This window comes from Amphiura filiformis, chromosome 19 (assembly GCF_039555335.1).
Source record: "Amphiura filiformis chromosome 19, Afil_fr2py, whole genome shotgun sequence".
Classification (NCBI taxonomy): domain Eukaryota; kingdom Metazoa; phylum Echinodermata; class Ophiuroidea; order Amphilepidida; family Amphiuridae; genus Amphiura; species Amphiura filiformis.
In genome coordinates this window covers 13,879,916-13,897,898 of record NC_092646.1, presented here as the reverse complement: position 1 = coordinate 13,897,898, position 17,983 = coordinate 13,879,916, and the positions used below count along the sequence as shown (strand labels likewise).

Genomic DNA, 17,983 nt, shown 5'->3' with positions numbered 1-17,983 from the left:
CACACTCCCTGTGTGGACGATTATAAGGTCGTGACTTCCATAGGGGTGTAATATGGAATGGATTTCCAACAATCACGACTGACAACAAATCGGAAATCCAAACTCCTCTATAAAAAAATTATGGGGTATGCAACTATTTTCTGGAATAGTCCACATTTTTTGCGACAGTGTTCCTTTAAGAGCACTTTTATGAGATGAAGTGGCCTCTCTAATGATATTGTCGACAGAGCAGATAAATGACGAACACGAGAGGAATGAACACGAGAGGATGGTTGTGCCAACATACGCCTTATGGACCACAATGGCCTCATCCCAATAGCATAGTCCAATAACCTCAATCAAACAATCATAGTGCAAAATTTGACCTCAAGTTGCAGAGTATGAGTTTTTGTACCCAAAGTTACGAAGGTCGTTCAATGAATGTACAAATGTATGGGAGGTAAAGAACTGTGTCCTGATAGATGCGCATGTTTTGGATCCTAGTGTTAGGTATACCATATGCGTTTGTTTGTTTGCTTGTTTGTTTACAATAGCCTTTACATAAACAACAACCAAATAAATTGACGAAACAATGAAATATTCTAAATCTCTTTTAGGCTATTATCCAGGCACTTCCCTGATTATCCAGTGTGATAATAATGATGTCAACCATTAGGGCTTGAGGTTATCATGACAAAGGTACATCGCATAAAGCCGATGTACAATATGAGCCCCCTTTTGGGTCAAGAAAGCCAAAAGGGGAAGGGGTATTTTTTGTACGTCGCAAGGGGGAGGCAATCAATTTTGTGGGGGCATGTTTTAAAATTAAACACTCTATAAGGCTTAGGAAACAGTAAGGAAACGTTCAAATATGCACAATTTATTGCTCGAGTCGCTTTATTTTAAAGCTTGCAAATTGGGTTCCAAAATATGCATGTGCAAGGGAGGGTGGTACCGGGGAGCAAATTTTGGCGTGAAGAGGAACTCAGGAGGGAAGCAAATTTTGGCATGCCGTTTAGAAATTTCACCCGGGGTCTCATAACAATATTATTATTGCACAGTACTTAATATAAAGACTGCACGTTGTTATCAATATGCAACAGGTCTTCCTATGACCCATATCATTTTTCCATTGTTTTCGATATTTTACGTTTTGAAACTAATAACAGGAAATAATACCCAACTGGGTTGGTCACATGAACATACGATTGCCCAATATAGGTTGTTCATGTCTTTTATATACACAATCGTGACAATGACTTTGAAATTCTAGAATGAATCAAAAGCTATCAACTCCTCGATCGTGACCATCGATATCACACACTCAGCGGCAAAGTTCTCTATACTCCACACGAAAGATCAACATGCAGAAACAATTAATATGGTAGTACTTACGTATATACTGCGCCAATAAAATATCCTTACACTTGGAAAAATAATCACAATTTCAAAACTGAACAATATTGAGGTAAATTTGTTTTTTAATAGATGATATCTAATCCTGCACATTATGACACCACATTGAATCCAATGTGACCTCAAGAAGTAAAGTTACAAGCAATTGAATAGACGAATGTCCCGTTTTAAAAGTGACAAAATGGCCTATACAAGCCGTAAAAAGATTCCAACAAGCGAAACAAAGAGACAACACAGTTTCTTCAATGAAGCGTTATTTAAAGCAGTTTTATCTTCAATGAAGCGTTATTTAAAGCAGATTTATCTGTACTTTTCATAACTTTCATTTTATTTGTTAGTTCTTTTGTTTCAGTTTTCTTTTGTTCTCTTTTGTTTTAAATTGAAGCCAAATGCATAAATTAGCCATTCACCACTGTCAAACCAGATGGCTAGTCTGTGGAGTTTTGAATAGGCCAGTTTGTCACTTTTAAAACAGGACCTTCGTCTAATCAAATGCTTGTAACTTTGCTTCTTGAAGTCACATTGGATTCAATGTGGTGTCAAAATATGCCGGATTAGATAGTGCATCTATTAAAAAAAATTTACCCCAATATTGTTCAGTTTGGAAATTGTGATTATTTTTCAAAGTGTAAGGATACTATATTGGCGCAGTATACTTAGTATATCAAAAGTTACGAAAAACCTATACCTATACGCGCCGACAGACCCAGATTTTCCGTTTGTAGAGATTTTTGTAGAACATTTTGTTATGCAATTGAAAACATCCGGATTTTGGCCGTAGTGGATTTATTTTATTATTTTGACCAATTTTTTTTCTTCAAATTTTCATGTTTGCGAAAAAGTTCAGCTTTTTCAAGCTTTCTGTGATTTTTTAAGTCCGTTCTTCGCTGCAGACAGCCCTGGTTTGTTGGTTTTCGTCGCGCCTAAAGGTCGAATTTCAAGTTTATACAAAATGCAGGATATTATTAACTTGGTCTTGACATTGAGACTGTTTGGTGTCGCAGGTATTGCCAAAAGAATGGATGAATTTGTTTTCATATTCATTTCAGAAGTAAACCTGGGATTGCCATGACAACCACATAACGCGGTCCCTGGATGAGAAAAACATTGATACACGAGGTCCAGGTCCAACATAATTGACAGTGATATCATTATTTTGTTAACTCAACACAAATAAAATTAATAATATCACATGGTGTGATATTATTTACATACAATCATATTTTTATTCTTTGGTCGCGTGAATAAGGCTTGAACACACGCAGTTCCATTTAAAAAAAAAAAAAAAAAAGAACCTGTTGGATTGAATTGATTTTGCCCTTTAACCTGTGCGGATGAAATTTGAGTAATGAGGGATAATTCGTTTATCCTGACACTAGGATCCACAACATACTCATCTATCAGGGCAAAGTTCTTTAACCCCAATACATCTAGTACATTTATTGCACGACCTTAGAAATTTTGAGTACAAAAACTCATACTTAGCAACTTGAGGTCAAATTTTGCACTATGATTGTTTAATTGAGGTTATTGAACTGTGCCATTGGGATGAGGCTATTGTGGTCCATAGTGTGACCGACCTACATTTGTATTGTCATTCTTTTCTCCCACACTATATGATGTCTATTTCATATCATCATCTGCATCCCAGACAAACGAGAACCTAGACCAATGACTTTGACTCGCGTAGTGAAGCCGACACTGCTTAGCAACGAATTTGACAAGGACGCATACCCGGACGCAAACAAGCAGACATGTTCGCGTCTATGGAACATGCTGCATTTGACGCGGCGATAACGGCGCAGTAATCACGCAAACGAGCGCGTCAAACATGTATGCGATATTTCTCCTCGCCTAGTAACCCCGTCAATCCGTCACAGGGCTTCACCTCCCGCTGTGGTAAAGGATGGGCAGTAATAGGTCTAGGTGGTATGTCTATGATCTGCATCACATACTGTCATATCTCAAAAGGCTGCCTTGTGTGATTTTTTAATCATATCTCTAACTGTGTTGAGATACACTGTAAAATTAACTTTGTATACTTGAAGTACGTCATATTATCACAATATTACAACCATAATTGTCCATTCATGAAAGAAAGAAGCATGCTATATATAAAATAACAAAATGAATTACGACAATGATAATAAAAATCACACAAGGCAGCCTTTTGAGATACAACATAATGTGATTCAGACTACGATATTATCTTTCGTTCTGTAATTACTCATAATTTGATATACCATTATTAACCTACTTAAGGTAAATTTCTAAATCACCTTATGTTGTCTGGCTGTTCAGGGTGTCTCAAAAATGGATCACCCTGTATTTTATTAACCGACATCAATTATAGTATCCACCGATCCTTAGATTAAGCTGGATTAAGGTAACAATTCATTCTTATTGCAGATATAGGCTACATGTTGGTGTGTATTTAGCAGTATTTTTGTTATTAAAATACCCCGGGTAGAAATTAGCCATACACAGGCCTATATAGGGCCTTTTGACTGTCACTGGTGATCCAAAACCATCATAAAACCATGATAAAACCTGCCTATATGCAGAGAACTGCAGCTAAACCAGGAGAGTCTATGGCTAAACCCAGTGACTGCTTCCCCAGAAAAAAAAAAAAAAAAATTCGAGTGGAGCGGTCACTGCCCGGGGGGGGGCACTCCCATTGTGGCCTGTACACCATCCGCGATAATCAACTTTTGAAAAGCACCCTAAACAAGGATTTAACCCTTGGCTAAAACGACACCCTAAACAGGGATTTCATTTCTAACATCAAATTTCATACCCTAAATTTCATTTCCGCGTATTTAGAAATTGCAATTTTGCTACCCTTTTTTTTTTTTTTTTTTGTTTTTTACACCCTAACGCGATACGCGCGTATCGTGCATACCCACGAAAAACGACCCTTTTACGCGTTTTCATTATCGCGGATGGTGTACAGGCCACAATGGGAGTGACCCCCGGGGGTCACTGGGTTTTAGCGGTTCTGTGATCCTCTACTGTCAATGGGCTAGTATAGAAATACCCCTGTAATCGTGATACGCGCCTCGTATACGCATTGAAGTTTTTTTTTTTTTTTTTTTGCAGTGTAGTTTTGGCAGTTTTGACAGTGCATGAAGGCCTTAATCCGAAATTCGCCCACTTTTTTCAACATGCACAACAGCCATTGTGTGCAAGGCCTTGGACTTGGTATTAACCTTGAGTATTAAACCCTGAGCGTATTATAGTGTCAAAATTCACTGGCACTAATATATAACGTCATATATAGAGTGCCCAACTTTGAGCAGTTTTTTTAATAATAGTTTGTTATGTTGTTCCATCTATAGATAATTTTAAGTTCATTTAAAATTTTCTCTATATACAAATTAGATAAGCGTGTGCCATGTATGCTGTAGATGTGAAGTGTATTGTCTGGACTTATTCGAAATGCCACGCAAAATAGAATTTAAAGCTTATATCCCCTCTAATATAGGCCTAGATCTTGTTGTGGTTCTCAACCCGAATATCAAAATTAACATGATTAAGGAGTTGGTTTGAGCATTGTTTGAGGTACCCATCATGACCTAAGCGTGTCTCCGAACGGAGCGGCCGTTATTTAAACAAACAAACAAACAAACAAACAACTTGCTATTCACTTCTCGAATAATCTAACGCTATATACATGATATACGCAATTATTAAGTTGTATATAGAAAACAGCCATGGGCCTGTTAGTGCATGAGTGAGAACCTTTGCTTGCGATCGTCATTTTAGGCGAGTCGGACGGCAGGAACCATATTTGGGCAGAAGTTTTTTTTTTTTTTTGCTGTGCATGTATAATTCTGTTATGAATACAAGTTGATCTTACATGAAGTGAGAACGCAAATAATAGTACATATTTCCATGGCTCTTGAATGATACCACAACGAATGTTTTAGTTTTTTCACCCCCCTCCTCCAAAAAAATCATGCACATGATCATGGGCGGAAATGGCACCCCTTAATTTATCAATCCTTTGGATCTCCTTTATAGAACCCATACAATTCCTCTTGTGTGTCAGCTTTATTTGTCTCAATATGTGAGTGCAAACATAGGTATTAGAGGAAACATCCGATATGTCATGCTCCCCCGGCCGGCCCGCCTTAATACGCCAAGAGCCCAAACCAAGGCGCCATCAAACATTTCAGTCTATTGATTTCGTAACAAATTATGCGCATCTCATTTTCTGCATTCTCGATAAATATCACGGGCTCTCTCAACAACCATGACAACCCATGCAACAAACAGAATAATGCTTAACGTTATAAACGTGTGATTAATTCAGTCTGGGGTTTGGTTAAAACGTTTTATACATTTAATGTTGGTTTATATAAATATCATTAAAACATTTTTAAAACGTTTTATATAAAAACAAAAAACATGAAAAATGTTGTCAAAATGTTATTGCAAAATATTTGCTTGTTTTGCTACCGGTTTGGTTTCTGTTAAATTATGTCATATTTAATATTGCAGCAAAAACTGGGTTTAGCAATCGAGTACAGATTGGTGTTTAGAAAGTTAAATGTTTAGCATTTAAACACTTTAATGTTTAGATCATAAACACTAGTCATATGATTTTGTGTTAATGTGTCTAAACTTTAAGGGCGTTTAACTTTCTAAACACAGATCTGTCCTCGATTTCTAAACACTGTTTTTGCATGCAGTGTTGCTGCTGTTGTTGACGTTGTAATTTTATAAAAACGCATAGGCCTATTTATATTTAAAAATATATACTTGATTTGTATATAACGCAGTACATCGGGAGACCACAAGTCGATTTACATTACACAATAAAACATAGACAAGATAATTTGCAAATCTTTAAAACCAGCATTTAAAAAAGGCAAAGGGACCTATATAATAAAGATTAATAACCAGAATTAGTAAAAAGAAAGGCATAAAAACATTAAAAATACATCATCACTTGTCTTTACTTTGTTAATTAAAAAAAAGAAAAGGGAAACCACAACCAGTTGTGAATAACAATTCTTAGTAGCATGCTTTTCAAATCTTAAGGAGTATTCATTTTAACACGTGGGTAAACGAGTCACATGGTACATAAAAACACTCCAAAATTTCCGTTTATTTTATAACTGACAAAATGGAAAGACGAACCCGTCATATTTCTATTTGAAAGATAACATCAATCGCTAAGTACCTGAAGTCAAAGACAAAACTGACTTAATAATAATAGCCGGTTACGACTTAATTATTGCTATATAAAAAGGTTGGTTAATAAGTGGTTTAAAATACATCATTGATGAATATCAAGAAGGGCTGCATGGCTTGCTCGTGTGAGAATCAGGCGATGCAAGTGAGAGGAGCCTGGTTGGTGGAGGGTCACGGAGCAGAAGCACTTACTGCCGTGGAAAAATAAGATGAGAACTCAGTGCATTACCTACTAGTATTCAATCAATTTCATGTTAAAATAATAATAAATTAACAATAATAATAACAAAATAATAATAATAATAATAACACTAATAATAATAATAATAATAATGATAATAATAATAATAATAACAATAATAAAAATAATAATAATAAAAATAATAACAATAATAATAATAATAATAATAATAATAAATAATAAAAATAATAATAATAAAAATAATAATTATTATTATAAAAATAATAATAATTATTATAAAAATAATAATAATTATTATAAAAATAATAATAATTATTATAAAAATAATAATAACAATTTTCAATGGTTCAAATCAATGTTTTTTAAGTATGAGCTTGGAACGGTCCATGGATTTCCCATGAATTAGCATGTGTCCCTCACGGACCAACCTAGGTAAACAAACAAACAAACAAACAAACAAACAAACAAACAAACAAACAAATGGTTTGTCGTTAGCGATCAAGTAATTCAATCGAAGGACATTTTCAATGTTGGCATAATACCATGAAACATTGTATGCTTGGTAATTAACAAGAGTGATATTTTACACATGTGAGCTACTCGCCTCCTGGTATTATGTATTCATGCATTCATTCAAGTGGCATGTTGTTTTAAAGCATGCATACATATGCATACATTTTTCCCGACTATTCATCTCATAGATTTACAGCTAGCTGACAAAAATTGTAGAAAAGAATTATTTGCATTGTAAGACGGTGCAGTGCTACTAAGCGGCCGGCACTAAGAAGTATGTCACAACGGTGCCCCCGGTAAGCATGGTAAGGAAAGACTGCATTGCTAGCACATGTTGCATAAAACCTTGACATACATTGCGTTTTGTATGGGCCTCCGTCATATGGATAGGATGCTTCCAAGAAAGCTATTTGGGTCTGTGTCAAGAATACTAACTAGGTGAACAACCTCTGGAGTAATAAGCACATGACCATTCTCTACTAAGCTTGTCCGGGGAGGGGAGGAGAGGGAAGGCGGGGGGGGGGGTCAACTTTAATCGTGGACATTTTCACATTTATGTAGGGCATATCACAAAAAGCTACAAAATGAATGCTGTGATGTGATGCATCTTCTTTTCTGCTGTTTATAATTTAGGGACCGATCAATATTTGCGCGGAGGGGGGGTCTGAACATTTTACGGGCCTTGATGGGTATCTGAAATATTTGTTTAAACTACGAAGGAGAAATGCTCGGGGGAAATGCTATAAAACGTGTGTTTCCTATTTCACTTAAATGTGATCTATGCAATATGCTCATACTTTGGTCATACAACGTGTAGCCAATTTTAATATTTATTTATTCTGAAGTATTTATTGCATATCTATATAATTCCATTCGACATGGGCACGGGTTCGATTCTCATACTGGCGCATACTCCCGATTTTTTAATTTGGGGAATGCGCCGACACTTACTTTTCGTTGGTCTTATGAGGAGGTCGAAGGCGTAGCCTGGATTAAGGGTAGACGAGGTATTGTTGGTCGAAGCAACCATTTTCGTTATCTAAATCAATATATTATTGAAAAATAACACTTTGATCTTTTGCAAAAGTTCATTCTACAAATCATATAGGCCTACTTTGAAAACTTGCTTAATTTATTGCTGCTAATGAGTTATCTACGTTTTACAAAAGTGTGGTTGTTTCAGTCCTTTTTACAACATAACTCAAGAACCACAGGATCTACAAAAGTATATCTGTGATATTTAGATTCTTCTACACGCTCGCTATGAATTGAGCAATGCAGTTTTTGCCAAAGCTCAATACCAGCAAGATGCTGTGAACTACCAAATCACAACAGTTTAAAGTTGTTGCTAACCTTTAGGGGTATTTTCTGACTTTAGCAATCCGAAGGGATTCTAGCCACGATGATATTAAATGTTAGGCCTTTTTGCCCATTTTCATCAATTTCACCTTGTAAGTCGCCTTGGCTCCTCTGAAAAATCCCGCTAGACGCCATTGGTCCATGAAGGTAGTAGACCTACCTTCATCATGTTAAATTTATATAAGGCCAAAAAAATTGTTGTGTTGCCCTCAAGTGGGAAAATGGGAAATTTGGGTCGGACGGTCGGATTTTTTTTTTAAACCTTCAGTTTTTAAAAATCCCCTCAAATATTAAATAATGCTTCTTCAATTAGGGGACATTTGTCAATTTTGACTTCTGGGTACCTGTTAGACATCAATTAAAGACTAGTCTTTCAATAAAATATCAATTTTAAGTGAAAAACGTTGAGTTTTTGAACACATCTGTGAAATCATTCAACAACAAAAATTGCGACCCTGATTTTTCAGGATTTAGGGTTGGACGGTGATGAGAGCAACACAACAATTTTTTTTGCCTAATTATAGGTCTACTATATTGTGAAATAGCTAGGTAGTGCAATGACACCTAAATTGACATGGAGATTACCAGATTCATCTGTAATTGCATAGCTAATCGGATGTTGTTAATTCCGTAGACCTTCTATTAGACCGATTACTTGTCTATAAAAGGCCATGGTCCAATCTCTTCAAAAATGTGGCATGTAGAATTCTAGTTAATTCCACCTCCGTCAAAATTTAATTGGGATATTCTTTACCCAAAATGCTGCAATAATATGAGTGTCAGGAAGGGTTTCAGTCAATTTTAAGCTGAAATAACGAGGTAAAGTGAAAAGGAAAAAATAAAACCAGAAAAACAAAAAAAGTTATAAAACCAATTATTTTGATATTATAAGATCGTATACATGGCTTTACATTATTATTTTAAATTTCTAGTTAAAATTTTCATTGTGAATTCCTAGTAAATTTACAGGTTTTTATAATTATTCCAATTTATGTTTGCATGAAATGACGATTAATTTCTATATTTTCTATATATTTCCACTTTTTCAGTGGCATCGCTAGGATTTATTCAGAGGGGGGGGGATTGGGGGAAAGCTGACGAAAGTTGTCATAAATGGCTTACAATTAATATTCTTTTTCAAATACTATACTAGTACTAGTGTTCTCCTGTCATCAATATTAATATTTCAACTCATCATGATGACAACAATTAAAGTGTTGCATGCATGCACATGATCGATGTTAAACATTATTGAACGTAGAAATAAAATGATGAAACCCATCTCCCAATCGGAGCCTCCTCCTCATCAGCTGTTCATATATCTCTCATCCCATGACATGAGTGCATCATACATACACCATTGCTCTATGATGTCATTTCCACTTTGCGTAATTCAAGTGGCCACTTTCTTTGGGTCAACAGCGAACTACTTTTGAGGTGTTCAACAACGCGCCTTTAAACTTTTATCATATGCCTCGTGAACCATTGGTGTGCACTACACGGAATAATAATTTAAAAAAATAAAAACTTAAGATAATCTAAAATGCATTTTCGAAATTAGTTACTTGATTTTGGAGGTGGGGATATTGCGAGGACTCCGAAAAATTACCCGGAAAATATTCCATTATTGACGAAAAAGAGACCCAAATATGCCCATGTTCATTTTCTGTGAATCGCGTTATTTTAGCTGAAAAAGAGAAGAAAATTGGCTAAATTCTTGCAAATTTTTACTAAATGACAAATTATCAGATTGAGGAGCACATTAGGCCTATGAAAGGTACACCATCTCCATAAATCTAATGTTACACCCACCTTCCACTAAGCGCTACTAAGCATGATAAGAACACAGGCGTACCGATTGGCTGGGGCCGGGGGTCTTGATAAGTGATTAAGTCCCCCCAGCTCAAAATACCGGGACAAAATTATTAAAGGTTCTACATACCGGATAGGAACCTTTGGTTTTCTGACAGTGTATAGGCTACATGTTGCAAATATAATTATTATAGGTAAAATATCAGTTTATTTTTAACATAATAAAAGAAGCATGCATGGTTCGCAAAATAAGTAAACTGTCAGTTATTCGCAATTACAATATGTTTTTAAAACGCGTTTTGATTTTGTTCAAAACGTTTTAGTAACATTTAAATATCGCTGTAACGGTCATGAAAACGTTTTTAAAACGTTTAACTATGAAAATACACCACAGCATTTAAAAATTGTTTTCAAACTTATTGTTGAATAGTTTTTGGCAAACATTTGTGCAAAATATTTTGCCAACACACGCTAGACAAATTTGCAGCAAGTTTTCAAAAATGTTTTTGAATGTATTAAAACGGTTTTTAAAACGTTTTAATAACATTCATAGTTAACAACATTCATAGTTAATAACGTTAAAACGTTTTATTATAAAAATACACAAAACGTTTTAAAAATTGTTGTCAAACTTATTGTACAAAAGTTTTGAGCAAACATTTTTGCAAAATATTTGGCTAACATATATGTTATGTTAGAATGTTTTGCAGCAATGTTTCAAAAATTTTTTGAATGTTTTTAAAAACGTTTTATACCATTTAGCTACGCCTACATAACCCAACATTTAAACGTTTTTCTAAACGTGCTGTTCTGTCGTCGCAGAACTTAAATTTGTAGGGCAATAGCAAAACAACTTTTGATCCAACTACACAATGGACTGAACAACAATGGCTATAAACTTTAAGCAGTGTGACCTTGCTATACAGAATAATGCACAAAAGTAGTAGGTTTGTTTACTTTCCGATGTCAATATCATCATATCGAACTATTTTGTCAAATGTTCTATAGGCTGGCCTTTGGTATTTCCCCGTTATTTCAATATTCATGCCGATTTTACACGTCATAATGGTAACACAGTTGAGTAAACATGGTGAAAACAAGCTTTCCAACAACATATATCAAACAAAATCAATCAAAAATGAAAAAAGAGAAAGAAAAAAGATCCGGCAAATGGAAGAAAATAAGCAGCATTTAAATTATGTAAAATTATGCAGCATTTGGTTCATAGTACAAGTGGATCTATTTACATTACATAAAATTATGCAGCACCCTTGGTTCATAGTACAAGTGGGTTTATTCAAACTATAATACTTTTTACACGGCTGTGAGAGAATTGAAAGGCAGGCAAAAGTAAATTGATCAAAATGTGTTTAAACTATGACCACGGGTCCTAGTTGGTAGTCTTGTGCATCGTGGTCACGGTTTGCTTAAATGAAATTTTTTATTATATTTTCCAACGATTTCATTGTTTTCAGCGTATAAAAATGGAAGCTCGCCTATATCTTCCAACAGAAAAATGATAAAATATAATTTGATCATTATCTTATAAAGCTGCCAACATACATCACATGCAGTCAGAAACAAGTTGGCAGTTATGCAACAACGCTCTGCAAAAACGCTCTGTTGGTTAATTTAAATACAATGTCCTTTCGTGTTTTCAGAATTTCCTGGAAGCTCAGTATTAAAGGTCTAAAAATATTGCTTGATTGGCGTAACATAAAAAATACGATATATGTATTAAAGTAGGGATTTTGTAAAAAGTATATTCAAGGACATGCAACTTTTAAAGTTGTATATAAAATTGCGTTTGATGAAGGCCTTGGATTTTTTTTTAAACTAAAATTTTTATTGCCTTTTTTTTAAATTAATATATTTTATTGCAAAAAAACCCAAAAAAACAACTCTACAGTAGGATAGGGCCTAATTTTAGGGTAGGTCGGGTTACGCCAATCAAACAATTTTAGGCCTAATTCTCCTGGTAATTCTCATTAATTTTTGTTACAAGTGATATTTTGAAAAACAAAACAAACAAAAAAACAATAAATTTTTTTATATAAACCCACACAATATACTTACCCGTTTTAAACGATGTAGCTCCCTCCAACTGATCCAACATGACGACAAATAGCACACCAAAGGAGTTAATTACACCAAATATTGTTCCATTGGTCCAACAAGAAGCAAGGCACACCACCCACCCCCAGCCCCCATCAGGGGCGGGCACCGCCAAACTCATCCGTCGACTCATTCTCTTCGAATATTTTCTTTGAAAACTCGCTGTTGAAGACAGTCTTCTCTGGCTACCCACTCTTTCGATCTTTCCCATACTTGCCTTCTGGCAAACCCACCCCTCCTAGGAGTACCTCCGGGGGTACCCGTTGTGGTGGTACCCTCACTCGATTGGCTCTCGCGACCCTCTCGCGAACCTAGCTTGGCGGGCAAGCTAAAACTTGCTCGCTGTAATTTACCACCGCTGTCGGTCATGTTGAAGCCAGGCTCCGTTTTAGGAGTCATTAATTATTATATTAAAAGTTGAGTTTTATAAAGTCAAACGACTATTTCAAAGTCGAAGCAATATCAAGGTGAAATACACATTTTCATCTTGACTTTGTTGAGGAAAATCACCAAACAAACAAATGGATTAGTAAAGAAGGCTGCACAGATAGAGCATTAACATTCACGTGTATCGCAGTGTCGCTGTAAGTACTGTAAGCATGGTAAGTGGCTATTGAGCAATGTCAAAGCAGTTTAATCCTGCATATTATATTGAACGCTGATAAAAATACAGATAATTCTTCTGGTTTGCTATTTAACAATTCTCTTCCAAAAGCAAACAAGTCATCTGAGATAAAACCAAGTCCACATCTGAATATAACGGTTAACAGTTATAACGCGATAATGATAATCAGTCAATCCAGCTCCCCGCCCGGCCTGGCGATATTCATGAGATCGCCCGGCTAGATTCCACTGTCGGTGTCGTAAATTCACTATTTTTCCACCAAAATGACGACAAAATCACGGAAAAAATATTATCTCATGTTGATATATAGATCCTCTCTCCACTTTCGCAATAAAGTTGCTCCCATGCTGTGAATATCGTGAGTAATTGTATGGACTAGAGCGACAGGAAGCCCTCATTCATTTATAATCAGGTAGAAATGTCAGATCACTGAACAGCTGATTGGGAAGTGTGACGCAATAGGTCACCAAGAAAGCGATTGTTTTAGTCTCGGGCCAGACTGTATGTGGCTATCACGAACATACAGATCGACGAGTGTCAGACCGACACAAACTGGCTGCGTAGGAGACTACGATTGTTTGCCAATCGCGGTGAACTGAGCATGTCTGTTTACAGGGCTGGCAGCACAGTCTCTTTGCCACACAATTGCGCTCTCGTTTTTCAAGGCGTGAACTGCGCTTAAGGGAAAAAACATGTGTCGTGTGTGAGAGATTATTTGTTCATGGTTTTCTTTGTGCGGCTGTGACTGAACTCTATAATATGCATGATTTAATGATTTGAGAATGGGCAACTTGATCATGATCATTGCATCAGCATAAAATAAACAAAAGAAATTATATAGAAAATAACCATTAAATTCAAACACAAACGCGGGATTTCAAATTTCACTGGATTTAATATGAGCATGATATGATCAGGGCACTTCCCTGATGTAATGACAAAGCTTCCTTCTTTTCTTTGTTCATCATGAGTAGGCCTACTTAGTTCTTAAAGTAAAACAAAGAACTGTCCTTTGTTTTATTTCAATCAATTGCCACTTGCCAGAACTATAAATCCTTTGCTAATTTTGGTTGAGAGCAAATAAAATCAAAAGTTAAAACTTGGGGGAAATTTTTTCGACTGACAAAAAAGTATGGACATAGTTTGCATAATTTTTGCTTCAGGTTAAAAAATTTCTCCTTTCCTCTAATTTCCTTTGTCTAATTCCTGACAACATACCATGGCATTCACTAAATGGTACGAACTCAAGCTCTAACATAGCTCAGTGACATGCTACATGAATTTGGGAAACATAGTGAGAAACATCCATGTATTGAGTCATGAATGACCGTTATGTGACCCTAAACAAATCGCCTTCTCGGAGGGTTCTTTTGTAACCGTCCCCCTAAAATACGAAAATTGTTTCAATTTATTCATTGTCCTATTTTTTGATACATTAAAGTGACCCAGGGAAGATTAACTTATGGAAAATTACGACAATTTCAATAAAAAATATGCGGGGTAAATACTAAAATGGCTTTCCTTTCAAATGAGGTTTAAAAGTAGGACTATATGCCCTTTATAACTAACAAATACATAACTGTTTTAAAAAATGATAAGAAAATAATATATAACTATTATGTAACTATTTTAAAAGATCTACTCTGGGTTTAAGATCATGAAAATGCTTGTTTATAGGATGTCTTTAAGACTTCGCCAAGGGGTACCCCATCCAAGATCAACAAAAAGGTCCTTTTTTCAGAGGGGAATTTGTTAAAATACACCATAGGTCCAAATTGGAAAGAAAAATTGAGTTCACTTTTTGCATGTGAACAAATTTATTTTCGAAAAAGGTCCACATTTTGGACATTTCACTCAGTGTCAAGCAAAATAAATTGAATCGATTTTTGTCATAATTGATCCAACTTCAATAATAAATGAGTAATTGGTTACATATTAGCTAGAGATAATTTATATTATTTCGATTTTACATTTGTCATAGGCATGGATCTTCTGTGCAATCATAATTAAAATTAGGGTATCATACTTTTCTGGGACACAAATGTGCTTTCTTAAGGGATCCAAAATGAGCGTTTATTGCGTTTCGACAGTATTTTTGTGGGACATGAGAGCACCTCAGACCTATCGAATTGCATTCTGAATACGAAGCATGTCTTTCTGATATCAAATAATTTTCATTTTTGAAAATCACAATATAATACAAATTTTATGACAAATTATAAAATTTGATATTTTTCAAATTTTTGATATATAACAGTCCTCGAAGTAAATTATATAAATCTACTGACATATTCTTAAAGTGTATGTAGCAGGGAGGAAAAAGCCGACAGTCAATTGAAAATTTTGACCTTTCATATTGAAGATATGGATTTTTCCCCAAAAGACCTAATTTTTTTTGGTGTTTTGGGGAAAAATCCATATCTTCAATACGAAAGGTCAAAATTTTCAAATGATCGTCGGCTTTTCATCCCACCTACATACACTTTAAGTATAAATCATCAGATTTATAAAGTTTACTTCAAGTACTGTTAAATATCAAAAATATCAATTTTAATGATTTGCCATAAAATGTGTATTAAATTGCGAATTTCAAAAATCAAAATTATTTGATATCAGAATGACATTCTTCGTATTCAGAATGCAATTCGATATGTCTGATGTGCTCTAATGTCCCAAAATAAATACTGTCCAAACGTTCATACCCCAGCCCTTAACTTATGGAAAGTAAATTACGACAATTTCAATCAAAAATATGCGGGGTAAATACTAAAATAGCTTTCCTTTCAAATGAGGTTTAAAAGTATAACTAAAAAAATACATAACTATTTTAAATCTTTAAAAAAAATAGCCAGGGGTGCCCCACTATAAAAAGGTACATTTTTTCGTTTTGAGGGGAAATGTTAAAATACACCATAGGTCCAAATTGGAAAGAAAAATTGAGTTCACTTTTTGCATGTGAACAAATTTATTTTCGAAAAAGGTCCACATTTTGGACATTTCACTCAGTGTCAAGCAAAATAAATTGAATCGATTTTTGTCATAATTGATCCAACTTCAAAAATAAATGAGTAGTTGGTTACATATTAGCTAGAGATAATTTATATTATTTCGATTTTACATTTGTCATAGGCATGGATCTTCTGTGCAATCATAATTAAAATTAGGGCATCATACTTTTCTGGGACACAAATGTGCTTTCTTTCACTGCGTGAACTGAGCAATGTTCATGCTAATTTGGCCCAAAATAAAGTTTGATTTTGGCCTGAAAACACTGCCTAAGTTTTGGTAATTTTATTCCTGGTATTTCAAGCCAAAATAGTAAGGGAGATAGGAGACATGCTGATCCTCTAATAGCGGATAAACCTCTACATACTTGCTAAGAAAAAGCATAATAAAAATACAGCAAGTTTAATCCTGAACTCACTGGTTAGTAAAAAATTGGGAAAACAAAACAAAAACAAAACTGAAAAATAAGAAAAATCACTGTACCCTATACTGATCTCCAGATATTGAGAAAAGAAAAACCTATTTACTATATGCATAAATTATGCAACTCATCTTCTAGTAGCATATTTGCCCTGGGTATCATACCCAGGGTATCTAATCAGGTTGAGAACCTCTGGCCCTGCTACTCCCTACCAAGTTACATCACTGTACCCCATTGTGATTTCCAGATATTGAGACAATTGAAAACCTCACCGAAATTGAACCCATATCCACTCATCAGCCCCCCCCCCCTACATTCATACACAGAAGGAACACGCCCAGGGTTCACAGGTTTTTGCCGCAGGTGAAAAAAACCCAGTTTTGCCAGAATCATTTTCATTTTAAGGACTTGACGAGACAAAAATATGTTGAATGATTGATTAAAAGTTGTGTTGTTTATCATTGTTTATGAGCTTTCTGTGTTACTTTTTAATATTTAACTGAGTACATATGAGTTTTCGTCATTTTTTTGCCATTTTTGCCGGTTTAAACCAGGCAAAAACAGGTTTTTGCCAGTTTAAACCGAACCCTGATTACACACCATCGCATGATCTCCCTTTTGCTTTTACAAAGCTAAGGGGATAAAACTTACAGTATACAAATTAATACATGCATAAAGAATTTTAAAATAAATGAGATGCAGTAGGCATCAGTGCCATATTAAATACAACTACATTAAAACTTAGTTCAACTTTGTTGTCAGTGTTTATTTCAACATAATGATAAAAGAAAAAATTCATATTTGATATGGTGTGGTATACTGATGATATGATAAGTTGATAACCATAAATACAATACAATAATTAGAATGAGCTATAATGGCCTCATATCAAGGGCACAGTTTGATAACCTCCATTAGGCCCCCCAAAAAAGTTTGTCTCAAAGCTCACGAGAAATTTAAAAACAAATGCGAAATGCAATTTTTTTTCTTTTTTTTACTCCTGACTTTTTTTCATGGTATTTTGAGAAAAAAGTCTGATTTTCGCTGATTTTAAACTAAAAAAAATTAAAATGTCCGCATTTGTTTTTTGCCAAATGGTGGGATTTTACAAATGAGCGCGCAAGCTTTGAGACAAACCTTTTTTTTTTGGCCTTAACTATAGTAACTCAAAATTTCAAGTCATGGAGTATGAGTTTTTGTCTCCAATACAGTAAATAGACCTGGGCAGGAAAAAAACTCCTATGTATTAATGTCACTGTTACTCATTTGGCAAAATAGTACAAAATGATAAAATTGAAAGTATTGTCATTTTGAAGGGGACACAACACTTTCTAAC

General features: G+C 34.9%; 1 protein-coding gene across 1 annotated transcript in view; it reads right to left on the bottom strand.

The window, feature by feature from the left end:
* LOC140140956 (monocarboxylate transporter 10-like) overlaps positions 1-13,674 on the bottom strand; it is a 35,341-nt gene extending 21,667 nt beyond the window's left edge. The window contains exon 1 of the mRNA XM_072162722.1: positions 12,557-13,674. Coding sequence (XP_072018823.1) covers positions 12,557-12,806 — 250 coding nt within the window. The 5' untranslated portion in view covers positions 12,807-13,674. The remainder of the gene's footprint in view (positions 1-12,556) is intronic.
* Between the last annotated feature and the right edge of the window lie 4,309 nt (positions 13,675-17,983).